At 31.7% G+C, this 13,927-nt stretch overlaps 1 protein-coding gene across 1 annotated transcript; it reads left to right on the forward strand.

The window, feature by feature from the left end:
* The first annotated feature begins 1,306 nt into the window (after positions 1 to 1,306).
* LOC129876930 (GDSL esterase/lipase WDL1-like) lies at positions 1,307 to 9,640 on the forward strand. The gene is made up of 6 exons (XM_055952405.1): positions 1,307 to 1,531; positions 1,659 to 1,736; positions 2,436 to 2,573; positions 2,686 to 2,762; positions 3,219 to 3,347; positions 9,025 to 9,640. The coding sequence occupies exons 1-6, from the start codon at positions 1,409 to 1,411 to the stop codon at positions 9,239 to 9,241; spliced, it is 762 nt and encodes a 253-aa protein (XP_055808380.1). The 5' UTR covers positions 1,307 to 1,408; the 3' UTR covers positions 9,242 to 9,640.
* Positions 9,641 to 13,927: the final 4,287 nt, after the last annotated feature.

Below are 13,927 nucleotides of genomic sequence, written 5' to 3' on the forward strand. Positions count from 1 at the left end.
TGATGATTATTTTTCTTCTTAGACAATAATAAAGAGTCTTATTTAATAAGATATTATTCTTGCAATAATTTTTAAAAATATATTTTTATAATATTAATTTATATATAGGTGAATTGACTTAGTCAAATCATATTAAAATATTATACTTGATTCTTTTAGTATAATTCTCTTTATTTTCCGATTTATCATTATTCAAGAGTCATGTTATTTCAATATGACACACCAATTTTTCTAAACAAAAATTAGGTTTTGTATTCGAATATATAGGTCTTGCCTCATTTCCCCCCATCAAATTCCAAGATTTGTCTCCCCTCTTCTCCGTATGGTTTTAAAAATAAATATATTGTGTGATTTGTTGTGTTCGTTATAAAAGTTGAATATGATTATGAAAAGCATAAGTATTATTGATACAATGCGTGGTATTTATATATGTACAAATATAGAAGAGAAAGAAGTTTGCTGACTATAAGAGACCTAAAAATAAGAGAAACAAACTACGTACTAGGACTATACATTCAATATACTGACGTACTAGGACTCTGCTTCCTTATCCTTGTAATTCTTGACGTTCGATCTTTTGGTAGAATATGATGTACCGCTATTCCATAACTTCAATAAAGGTAGCTACTATTCTTGGAAAGACATAATCTAGCATCTCAGATATGGTGAAGGTATTGAATTCATAAAAACACATAATAAAATGTATGGGCTCAAGATAAAATTTGATTTGTTTTAAATTACTATTTATATTCTCTCGTCAGAAGACAGTGGATATAACAATATACTTGACAAATATATCACAATACTCCCTCCATTTCAATTCCGATTTTGACTTGGCATAAAATTTAAGAATATAAAAAGAACTTTTGAATCTTATAGTTTTAAATTAAATTTATCAAAAAAAAATTTAATCATGTGATTTTAAATATATCATGTGGAAAATTAGACAGAAAGAATTGTCACAAAAAAGATATTTTTTTAAAAAAATGAACTAAAAAAAAAGATAAGACAAATAAATTGAAACACAGGAATAATATTTTTCTTCAAAAGGCGCTCCTCTTCATGATGCCATAATAATCATAAATGAACACATGACAACTTGTATTAATTAATTAACAATATATCTGATTTTAAACTTGTAATGATTGCGGTCGAATCTTTAGGATATAATTAAGTAAAAATTTTAGAACATAATCTTTAATATATAATTATAATCTATTAAATCAAGGTAAACGATCAATACCAAACACATTAAGGTGCACACGACATATTATATTATTGGTATGCATATATGGAGGAAGAAATTATTGGTATGCATATATGGAGGAAGATATATTAGTGCTATGAAGATGTTTGTAGAATCAAAAAAAGAAAATTGTTCCTTGGATAAAAGACATACACAAAAAGGATGGATAACATAAAGATAGGACCAAGTCGTCCATTGTTCGTTCTCTTTGGTTCATCAATAGTGCAGCTAAGTTATTATTTTGATGGCTGGGGAGCAACCCTCACTGGGCTTTATGCTCGTAAGGTATTATTGTCGTGTGAAAAATAAATATATTCAAAATTTAAATTTTATAGATTCATTTCCCCAACCTTTTACCTCTATTGCTAAATACTAGATATGCCATAAGATTGATAAATATATTATATTGCAGGCCGATATATCGGTTCGTGGATATATTGGTTGGAACTCAAGAATGGCTCTTCAAGTTTTGCACAAAGTTTTCCCACAGGTACCTTTATTTAGGAATATTGCATGTATGTTTAATTTGTCAGATATTTATTAACAAACATATTTGTTAGATTAAATATTTAGATGAAATGATTTCAACTGAGGTTCTGAATATCTAAAAATTATATATTTCTACTTTTGACTATTCATTTCTATTAAAAAATTATTATTTTTTCATCGAAATTTTATCTTAACGGATCTTTTGATTGATAGTGAGAAAAGATAAATGTTCCGTGACTATTTTCTGTATTTTGATGAAAATCTATTTTTCGCATGTGTTTTTTCAGTGAGTTAATTTGATGAAAATTGGATGAAAAGTCATATTTTATAATACACATTTTTCATTGATTCACGGTTGAAAAAATCTCTATTTCTAATAGTGATTTGCTATTCACAAAAAATCACTGACCCAACTTATTTAATTGCACACCATTAAAAAGGGACATAGTTCTCTAACGGAGGTTTTCAATTATAACGATCCAACCTGAGATCTCTGATCTAACGTGTGGAGGTATGTATGACATGCATCCTACAAGATCCCTCGGTGGTAGCTAAAAAATTAAAATAATATTGTCATTAGAACTGAACCCAATAGTTTAGACCTTATTTGCTAGTCGATGTTCCATAATTTATTAATATATTTATTTTTCTTCAACTTTTTTAATGTGATATTCTAATTTGGTTTATTGATCACGTGCAGAATGATAAAATTCAGCCTTCTCTAGTCATACTTTATTTTGGTGGAAATGATTCAACTGATCCTGATGTTCCTAACAGCCCTAATGTTCCTCTTGATGAATATGTTGAAAATATGAGAAAAATTATATTTCATATCAAGGTATACATGCAACTTTTTAAGTTAAAATCATTATTAATTATAAGATTTATTTTAATTAAGCTAATTCATAGGATGTCAACGTAATTTATTTTTTTCTAACAAAAATTTGCAGGGCCTTTCAGAAAACACTCGTCTAATTATGCTAAGCGCTCCTGCGGTGAATGAGCAACAAATTATTGAATTTTATGGGTAATTAGCCTCGATATTAAAACTTGACTTCTTATTTGTTCCTTGTGTTTTTACTTTTACTTGTTCACTATTCCAAAAATAAAACTTTACTTATCATTTTTAACATAGTAAAAGACAATTATTATTTTTTCCATGTTTTATCCTTAGCATTAATTACTTATTCCTCCAATCATTTTTCAAGACCTAATACTAAACATCAATTAATAGGGGCAATGTCATAAAATAGTTATGTCAATCATTGTTTACTTAATTGACATGTCAAGTCCAAATGTGACAAGTAAAAATAAACGAGAAGATTAATTTTCAACTAATTAACTAGAGGTGCCATAAAATCCGTTTGGATTTGGACAAATTAATGACCCTCTTTTTCTATTGACTCAACGAATTTAATTGTTGTTTAAGTGTATTAATTCATCCATATTGTGATTATTAAATATTACTACTTGGAATTGTCAGGTCTAATATGGGTAGAACAAATGAGAGAGCTCGCATATACTCAAAAGTTGGTATCAAATTGGCCCATGAAGTAAACGTGAAGGTTATTGATATTTGGTCAGCGCTCCATGACCGTCCTGAGGTCTTTTGGTAAATAAAAATTTTGCTATACATATTCCTTTTATCGCAAAATAAGTGGATTTTATAATTGCGTCTGGTCAAGTCAATGATCTCAATTCCAACAATGAAGTTGCAGAAAATAAGATGTTTTTGACACTTTTCTGTGTAAAATCCTGACTTACCTCGTTATAGCGGCCTGCCCCGCTATAGCGCTGCCGCCATAGTGGTCTACCCTGCTATAGCGCCTGCAAACCCCGCTATAGAGCTTGGAAATCAGTTATCGCCTGCACAATCATCCCACTATAGCAGCATGACGACCGCTATAGCACCCTGCATGGAATCAAAGACTCGTAAACCTTTCCAAAAGCCCGCATTTTGTAACATACCTGCAACCCTTAACGTTTCATACCAACCTTTTCATGCCAAATTCAATATCGTGAGTTTTACTCACCCAAATTCGATTCTGAAAGGCCATATGAATTCCTTAGTGACTTAGCTAATGGAAAATCTAACCCGCGCTTAGATATTTCACCCAATCCTTTTCCAAGATCTCACCTCGCTAAGAATTCGTCTGAACTTAGCCTAGCCTGAAATTTTTAACTTACTACCACAAAAAATTTTCTAGCCCAATTTCTTTCACCATTGGCTTAACCATAACGATCAGAGTGGTCGTTACAGTGATGTTTCTTTGATGAAAATGACGATGATCTCCAACAACTTTTGCCTTTCTTATTTTTATGGTGAGAGCTATGTTTTATTTTTTGTATATCGTATTCTCTGAATAATTTTTGTACCTGTTTAGACTAGTTTTTTGAGAGAGATTTATTGGTACTTTTTAAAAGGATTTTTGTCGTGTTTTCTCAAAGCTTTAAATATAAAGGCTAAATTTGAAATCTTTTCTCATTAATGTTGTATTGACCAATTTGTGCCTTGAAGAAGACCCGTTATGTCCTTGATAATATGCTAGAGTTACCATGGTATTTTAAAAGGAGAAATTACTTAATTACACACTTTTTTTAATTATATATTTTTTATTTTTCTTATCGTTTTAAAATTATCAAAAATTCCTTTTTTTGCTCATATGATTCCTTTTTCCAGATATATAAATTTAAAATATTATACCCATGATTTTTCTTCTTTTTTTCACACCACAAATCTCTCCACAGTTACATTCATTAATCTATTTTTAAATTTCAGATTTTTTCTCTTTCCAATTAATGATTTCAAGTTATTCAAGCGGTAGATCTCTTTTCATCACTTAAATTTTTTTAATTTTTAGTTTTTTCATCTTAAAAAATTGCGGATACATATGGATAAAGGTCGATTTTTGTTGTTTATCTTTTTGTGATACATATAGGTTCACATTTTTAATGTATTTAATCTTTTTGTTTCTTAAATTAATGTATAATGCCTTCATTTCAACATTATGATACATTACATTTGAATTATGTTTACGAGATGGATAGATTTATCATGATACATTACTATTTATGTATCTTGTTTGAATTGTTAAGTACTATATTTCTACTAGATACATTAAATAGGTAATTGTTGTCCATAAGATGTTACATTTGAGATAGATACATTACCGTCTGGTAGTTGATATGTATCCGATACATTTATTATAAATTTAAATTTATGTATCATGTCCAGAACTCATACATATCAAAAAAGATTAACAACAAAAAATCAAAAAAAAAGAGGAAATTAACCAATTGCTCTATCAATGTTGTGTCATATACATAACTATGAATATGATACAAACTGATATTGTTATAAAACATTAGTGTTTATATATCAACAATTATATTTGATAATGTCTACAAATATATAACCTTCTACTTGAATAAGTTTGGGTGTATGTATCAATTTTGTGTCATATACATAACTATGAATATGATACAAACTGATATTGTTATAAAAATATTAGTGTTTATATATCAACAATTATATTTGATAATGTCTATAAATATATAACCTTCTACTTGAATAAGTTTGGGTGTATGTATCTGATAGTAAAAAATAACGAAATTTGTACTAGTTATGTACATACTAATTTGTATTTTAATAAATTAAGGTATCAAAACTAATATTTGAACACAATACATTGTGCATGATAAAAATGTAATGTATCATAATATTGAAACAAAGGCATTATACATTAATTTAAGAAAGAAAAACAACTAAATACATTAAAAATCTACACATATATATCACAAAAAGATGAACAACAACCAAAAAAAAATCAACAATCTAATTTGTTGAAATAAAAAAAAAGGGATGACGAAATTCTTCTACACTTTCTTCTTTGCTCTGAATCAACTCCCGTAGAATTTTTTTACTTTCAACAATGGCGTCATCCATGGATCTCGGCTCAAAGCCCTTACCGGAGCTACTAGCAACTCATCCTTTTCACCTCCTTTTTGGGGCATTTTTTCCGCAGTCAATTTGTGAAGTCGAAGATGCATCATTCTTCAACTAATTTGGGTAATCACAATACTCAAAGATAGAGCATCATCCGTTTGTATCAAAAATTTATAGATGAAAAAGCTAAAAAAAAATAAATTAAAAATTGACATTTGATGACTAGAAAGAAAAAAATTGATGATGAAGAAGAAGAAAAATTATTATGATTAGGGATAGATTGGGGAGAAGAAAATTTGAAATTTGAATTGTTTGAAGTTTCTAAAATTTTGAGTGAATTGATATCAATTTGTTTTGCGTGATTTATGAAACTAACATTTAATTTTACCTTTTATTTCCTTTTTAAGCTCAACACACAACTTTTGTAATGTATCAATATTTATGTATCCGGATGGAACAAATTTAAAAGAATTTTTGTAAATTGATAAATGATAGGAAAAAAATGTAATTTGCTCCTTACGTGATTTCTAAAAATTATACATTTTAAAAACCTCTTTTACCCATGCCATCAGCAATTTCTTGTTCCCATATTTGCAGCTACCCCTAATGTTCCACAACTCCCAAATGACAACAATAGGGGAGATCTTGTCACGCTCCGAGAGGGTACCTTAGACGTGGCCGGTACTCAAAAACCATTGTTGGACTTCAAGCAAACCACTTGGTCCAATCACACTCTCATTCAGTCACATTCTATCAGCGGAAGACTCAACTCACAAGGATTCTATTCATAAATAAGGCCAAAGGCCAACCACATATCTAATTTAACAACTAGTAAGAATGAAACTAGTTAAAACGAACAAATCAACATCATCCACTCTCTAGTCTATGAAGCCTCTATCAACAATTTAAGAGGTGCCAATGACAAGTTCATGACTACCACAAATCAAAATAAAGGAAAACAAACTCAAAGTTGAAAAGATAAATGTGATATCTTTCGGAAACAAAAAGGACTCACCAACTAGCTGGAAGTGAATAGATCTTCAACGGTGCGCCTGTTGATGATCTCTAATACCTGTGTCTACATCATAAAACCATGCAGGCCAAATGACGTCAGTACGTGAAATGTACGGGTATGTAAAATGGCAGAATAAAACATGCATCAGGGTAGGATCAAATCAACTCAGTATCTCAACTCCAAAGAAGGAACAACTAAATCAAGATGTCCTAGGTTTAAACAAGAATATGATTTAGACAAGACTAATCATATACTACCCAATCCAATCCATTCCAATCTGACTCAAACTACTATCAAGACTTATATGAGAGTTTCTCTTATCTGACAAGTATCACTTATGAGCTAGTGATAGTACAACAAGCCGACATTGTTGCCACGTCCGTTCATACTTTGCCAGGGTAGGAACGAATCAACAATCATGGATCCACAATCAATCAAGTCCTATCATGTCAGGACAGTAATTTGGGAAGCATCCAATTTTAACGGTCTAATCCTCTCCTACGTTTGGCGATGTAGTTATTGAGTTTGAGTTATTACTTACTCTTACCCAATTCGGTGCTCGATACTCCTCCCAAGACTCAATGCTCATAAAACTCTACCAAATCAGTTTAATCTAATCATATCGACAAGTCTCATGTGGACCCTTATCAATTTATCAATTTTATCACAATAAAACCTTTCAACAAATCATACTATCCAATTCGTCCCAATCACATCTTTCAAGAGTAGTTAGATATACTTGTATGAAAAGAATAAGTTATGTTCCTATTTTATGCCATTCACATTCTTAGCTATCTCAATTCATGCTTTTCATCAATACATATACATAATCATTTACAATCAATAAATATATGACTATAGTTTATGAAATATCATATGAAAAGTAATTTGTTCAAGAATTCAAGTCATGAAGATCATCAATCAATTAATAGTATGTAAAGATATTCTAGGGTTTTAGGAAAATTCAAGAAAATGTTTATGGAGGGTTCAAGTCTTCCACAATTTCTATCCAACACATCTATGGGGCATATGGAAGAACTCAATCCATATTTTAAGTTAGCTTTACATACCTTAAAATCTCCATAAATCTTGATGAAAAATCTTAACTTGAAGAAGAAAAATCAAGAGACCCTTTCTTGAAATTCTTGGATTTGTTTTCTTGAAAACCCTATGGTTAGAATTTAAGATTTCTCTTAGTGATTCATGAATAAATGAAGAAGTTTGTTTTGGAAAGATTGAAATCTATAAAGGAATTACCTTGTTGAAGAATCTTGAAAAAGAACCCTAACTTGATGCTTCCTTGAAAATTCTTGAGCGTTGATGTTTAAAAGTGAATGAGAGGGTTTTTAATGAGGAAAACTGTTTTCTACAAGTTTAGGGATATTAGAATAACTCCCCCAAAGGGTTATAGGATAAAAATACCCTAAAAAAATAAAGGGGGCGTCATTCGTCTTAGGCAGTGGAGTCTGTGTCCTCTCTGCGTCGCGGATCCATCGCGGACTTCTACCAGGATAGAGCGTCTTCAATAAAATGGTCATAACTTTTTACTCCAAACTCCAAATGAGGCAAATTTGGTGGCGTTGGAAAGAAGACTCAAAGACATTTAATTTGATAGGTTATGGTACAACCAATTCATTATAATTTAGGATATATAGTCATTTAAAGTTGAACCTTATACGGACTCATCGGAAAACTTAATCGGTAGAAATTCTTTGGACTCGGCTTGGTGTTAGAGATCCCTTATGACCCTAAAACACCTCTAATACACTTCAAATACTTAGGAATTAATTCTAACTCATATATACAATTTGAAGTCTTCGAGTTCAAGCCTATACGCACACGAAGAATGGTTCGAGTCTTGACGTAGAAATATTTGAGGGGTTACAGATCTTCACCGTCAAAGCATCGAGAGAATTACATGGTACATGATTCCACCAAGAGGAGATAACATCAAACATAGATCCACAATTACATGCAATACCAAAAATGTTAGAAAAATATTTCCAAATGAAGGATGCAACATTACCTGTAAAAAAATACATGGGCAAGATCTTCAGGTCTTAATAAGTGATATGATTTTGTGTATAAGTGTTTCTGTCTCTCCATCGCAAAATACTTGTCATGTTTTACTTTTTAACAATTAAATTACTATAATTTTGATTTTACGTTATTAATACGAGAAGAATGTCAACTTATAATACCTTTTGTATACATAATTTTTGAATCTTTGAATTATAATTCTAAAATATTGAATTAATCTAATGAAATGAAAAGAAGTACAAAGAATTTAGGAATAAATGATGGGGTTTTTGAATTTTGTTTGTGTAGGGATGGAATGCATTTAACAAAAGAAGGAAGTGAGATTGTGTTCAATAAAATCAAGGAGGTAATCAAAGAGGCAGAGTGGGAGCCAACCCTAGATTGGGACAAAATGCCTGATGAGTTTGATGAGATTAAGCCTAATGATTTGTACCTTGAGAAGCTGATGGATGGTATAAATAAAATGGTGGGGATTTCTGGTTCTCGTGAACTTAAATCAGAGTAGGCTATCTAAATTACATTTTTTTGGTGTAATTTTTCCTAAACTCTGCTAATATGGAATGATTTGTGTAGCAATCTACTCAATAAAATAAAAATTATCAAGAAAAATAAGACCAAGTACTAGTCAATCTCCTATTTTATTTCCTGTTTGATGCATCCAAATAAACTCTTTTGCAAAAGAGTACCAATATATGTTCCTGGGAAGGTTTTGCCTTTTTCTAGGAATTATGGTTTAATTTGTTTTGTTGTAGGATGTTTCTGAGTGTGCTATGCAATAAATGTATTTTGGAAAGGTATTAATGGTCGAATGGAATAATGATTATGATATTTGCTCATTACTCGTTAAAAATAGTGTTCAATAAATTATGTGGAATATGCATTAGTATGAAGAAATTAATATGAAGAAGGGAAAGTTTGTCGAATTATTATCAATTTATATTTATTTGAAATAGATTTAAAGAATGATTATAAAAAAATTAAAATAAGAAAGGTAGACATAATATCGTAAATCACATGGGAGGTGAGTGTTATAAAATAAAACCTGGAGGGAGGTGTCTAAATTATCCCTATAAATTATTCATATAAAAATTAATAATTTAAATAGATAATAATTTTGAATTCATAAACTTTAAATCTTGACTCTATTTCTAGTTCGGATCGACATAGGCATTAGCATGTCAAAAAATGACACCATCATTGACATGTAAATGAAACACTAGTTAATATAAATTTCATTTGTAGAATGAAAATATCATAAAAATATGTGATGGAATATTTCTTGACAAGTCATATGTCACTATCCAATTTATCGGGTCGTGCGGGAACCCATTTTATTACCTGTGCAGGAGAACCCTTAACCCCTTATATAAGAACAGTTGCGAAATGTAAAACAAACTTGAATAATTAAACAAAAATTTCTAAAGAAAACTATATTAAAGACCAACTTATAGAATTATACAAAATCCTCCAAGGATATTAGTCTAAATAGATATAAGAGCTACTAAGAGTAGAAATATAATAAAAGACCAATAGACTACCTTCCACCAAGATAAGGGAAAAATAGAAGTTACTGGAGGATCGCCTTCGTTTTCACCTAAGAGACATAACTGACCCTGCAACCAGACTATGCTAAGTGGCATAGCAAAAATAGTATCAGTACAAACAACACGTATGGTAGTCATCATCGTTCAATCTGATACCCACCGCATAATATATGAATAGAGAAATAAGAGATATCATAATCCTTAAACTTCCTCAATTTAGTCACCCCAGCTCAATAAGTGTACTCTTTATTCTCTCCCTTAGGGTATTCACCATCCTAAACAACACGGTTCCACTATCACCTTAGTCACAACTTAAAACCTGTGGGTTAGGGACCCATCTTAATATTATTTCATTACCCCAATAGTCCCCACCTAGCAACCTTAACCGTTCAATGATTTCGCCCAATCCTCACTAGTTGGTCTAATTGTCTCACAACATAAAGCATATCCGTCTCACAACCACACTCTCCAACTCACTTGAGTTCTAGATAGGCACTATCCCTACCTCAGTTATTCAAGGAAATCATAATGGTAATACTCTCTAGCAACTAGAAACCTCAACTTCTAAGTGTATAAATATAGACTATGATTATACCATATAGATCACATCCATACCTAACAGGGCTCATCCTCTTACCCACCAATAGGTGTATTGATGATCATAATTCTCTATATCTATCACACCTCAACTCAAGAGTTCATTTATAGTTCTTAGTCTATGGATCATGTACTACTAACCTTATTATTACATGAAAATACATATATCATCAGGTCCTCTCATGGGATCATCTACACACACATACTTGGCCTTCTCAGGGGACCCAATTCAGTCATATTTGTGTCAGAACGTGACACACTATCCAAGAATATATCGTAACGTGACATCCGATCCAAATACATGTCAAAACATGATACCCGATTCATATATGTGTCGGAACGTGACACCCGATTCAAATATATCACATTCACAATTACATTCAGTATTCACAACATTTATATCATCAAGAACAAGCTCATCACAAAAATAGGCCAGAAAGTGCTCATTTATATAATAACTAACCTGTTACTCTTATTTGTACACGTTTAAGCATATCATAAGTAACTCAATTGCACATTTAAGATAATTTCGAAAACAGTCAACGTCCACACTACCCAACCTTACAGGTCTGACTTCAAAATTTACTAGTTTTACTTTTCTGAACGAGATTTTATGCCTAATATAGATTAACCAGTTGCACACAAAAGCATCACAATCAATAACTTTTCAATTCACTGCAACACATTTTTACCCAGGTCACATTCGAATTTGACCTTATCACAATCGGATCTCTGCCCTAACCCATGATCCATAACTTAGTATATGAATTCTCATTAATTTTTCTTCTATATTACACAGTAGGTATAGGTTTACTACTCAAAAAAGAGAAGACTAACCTACCTGGATGCCAAGCATTCGCGGAGAGATAACATTGCTGAAATCATTGGTTCCAGATGTTCCACGAGCAAGACCAGATTGAATTCCACGGGTTGAAGCCTTTCAAAAGCTGAGATTCCCTTCCCTCCTTTTCTTCATTCAAGAGCAGGCTTTTTGGAGGGTTTTGCAGAAACCCTCGCCCCTAATCTCTACTTGGGAGAAGTGGGGAAAATAAAAAAATTCGCGACTTAAGTTCTGTCTCATGACTTCCCACTCTGGAGGCCTTATTTATGCCCTGACGGCGCCTTCCCAGCAGGACCATTCTGCTCTGGCAGAGTGGTGGGACCCAGTCGAGCCAAATTCATGCGAATTTCTTTTTAATCATGATTCACGACGGCTCCGGTCGTTAGATCACATTATGTTGAAAAATTGTGAAATATAATTTTGTTGATTGTATAAGTCTTGCAATTCCTCTTCATTCAATTGTATGAAAATAGTGTGGCAAATAAAAAAAAGCCCGCTAGCCTAATAAAAAATTAAAGATATGTGACTCATTTTACTTGAACTGATATAGTGTATGCGGTAGAAGTACTTAGCTAGTACAAGCAAATTGCCTATATTTACTTGATATAAGAATTTAATTTGTGGCTTGTTTTTAATTTTTTTTAAAAAATAATACATCCTGCTATAGTTACAAACTTTTTGATGCGGGTGAGAAAAATTGATACTATTCGCTGAAAATGAGATAAGTGTTATGAAATACAACAAAACAAGGAAGCAAGAGTAAAAGATAAGAAAGGAGAACAAAAGATAAATTTTACTATGTATATGTAGTATCTTTCTATCATATTTATATTGAAGAAGGCTATTTATAGCCATATGTAAATGGAAGAAAACAAAACATTAATGGGTAAGTTGCCCCCTAAAAAAGATATAGGATCATCCACTAATGCAAAGTGGACAACCATTAATTTGGTTGATAACACTCCCCCTTGGATGTCCATATATAATATGTCTCCTTAACAATTTTATAAGAGATAATATACATAGTTATTTTCAATATTCATATATGTTGTGCCTCGTTAAAACCTTACTAGGAAAAACCCAGTGGGAAAAAGCCTAGTGAAGGAAAAAGTGTACACACATCTGGTAATACGCCATGAATGCTGCCTCATTAAAAACCCTATTAAGAAAACTCAGTGGGACAAAACCTTGGTTAAGGGAAAAAGAGTGCAGCGCGTATTTTACTCCCCCTAATGAAAACTTCATTTGATATTTTGGAAACAACGCATTCCAACCTTATATCTTAGTTTTTCAAAAGTTGAGGTTGGTAATGCCTTTGTGAATAAATCTTCAAGATTATCACTTGAACGAACTTGTTATACATCAATTTCACCATTCTTCTGAAGATCGTGTGTGAAAAATAATTTTGGTGAAATATGTTTCGTTCTGTCTCCTTTTATGAAGCCACCTTTCAATTAAGCTATGCACGCGATATTATCTTCGAATATAACTGTGGGTACTTTGACATCACTTTTCAGGCCACATCTTTCTTTGATAAACTGTATCATCGATATCAACCATACACATTCTCTACTTGCTTCATGAATTGCTATTAATTCAGCATGATTTGAAGAAGTAGCAATAATTGACTGCTTTGTGGATCGCCATGATATAGCAGTCCCTCCGTGTGTAAATAGATAGCCTGTTTGAGATCGAGCTTTGTGTGGTCTGATAAATAACCTGCATCTGCATAACCAATAAGGTCTGCACTATCTTTGTTAGTATAAAACAAACCCATATCAACAGTACCCTTTAGGTATCGCAAAATATGCTTGATACTGTTCCAATGTCTTCGCGTTGGGGATGAACTATACCTTGCCAGCAAATTTACAGAAAATGTTATATCAGGTCTAGTTGTGTTAGCAAGATACATAAGTGCACCAATAACACTGAGATATTGTACTTCAGGACTAAGAATTTCTCCATCCTCTTCTGGAGGTCGAAATTGATCTTTTTCCACTTCAAGTGATCGAACAATCATTGGAGTACTTAATGGATGTGCTTTGTCCATGTAAAATCTTTTTAAGATTTTCTCAGTGTAGGCAGATTGATGGACAAAAACCCCGTCTGCTAAATGTTCAATTTGCAGACCTAGACAAAGTTTTGTCTTTCCAAGGTTTTTCATTTCAAATTCTTTCTTTAGATATTCAATTGCCTTTTGGACCTCTTC

This window comes from Solanum dulcamara, chromosome 12, assembly GCF_947179165.1.
Source record: "Solanum dulcamara chromosome 12, daSolDulc1.2, whole genome shotgun sequence".
In the NCBI taxonomy this organism is placed as follows: Eukaryota; Viridiplantae; Streptophyta; class Magnoliopsida; order Solanales; family Solanaceae; genus Solanum; species Solanum dulcamara.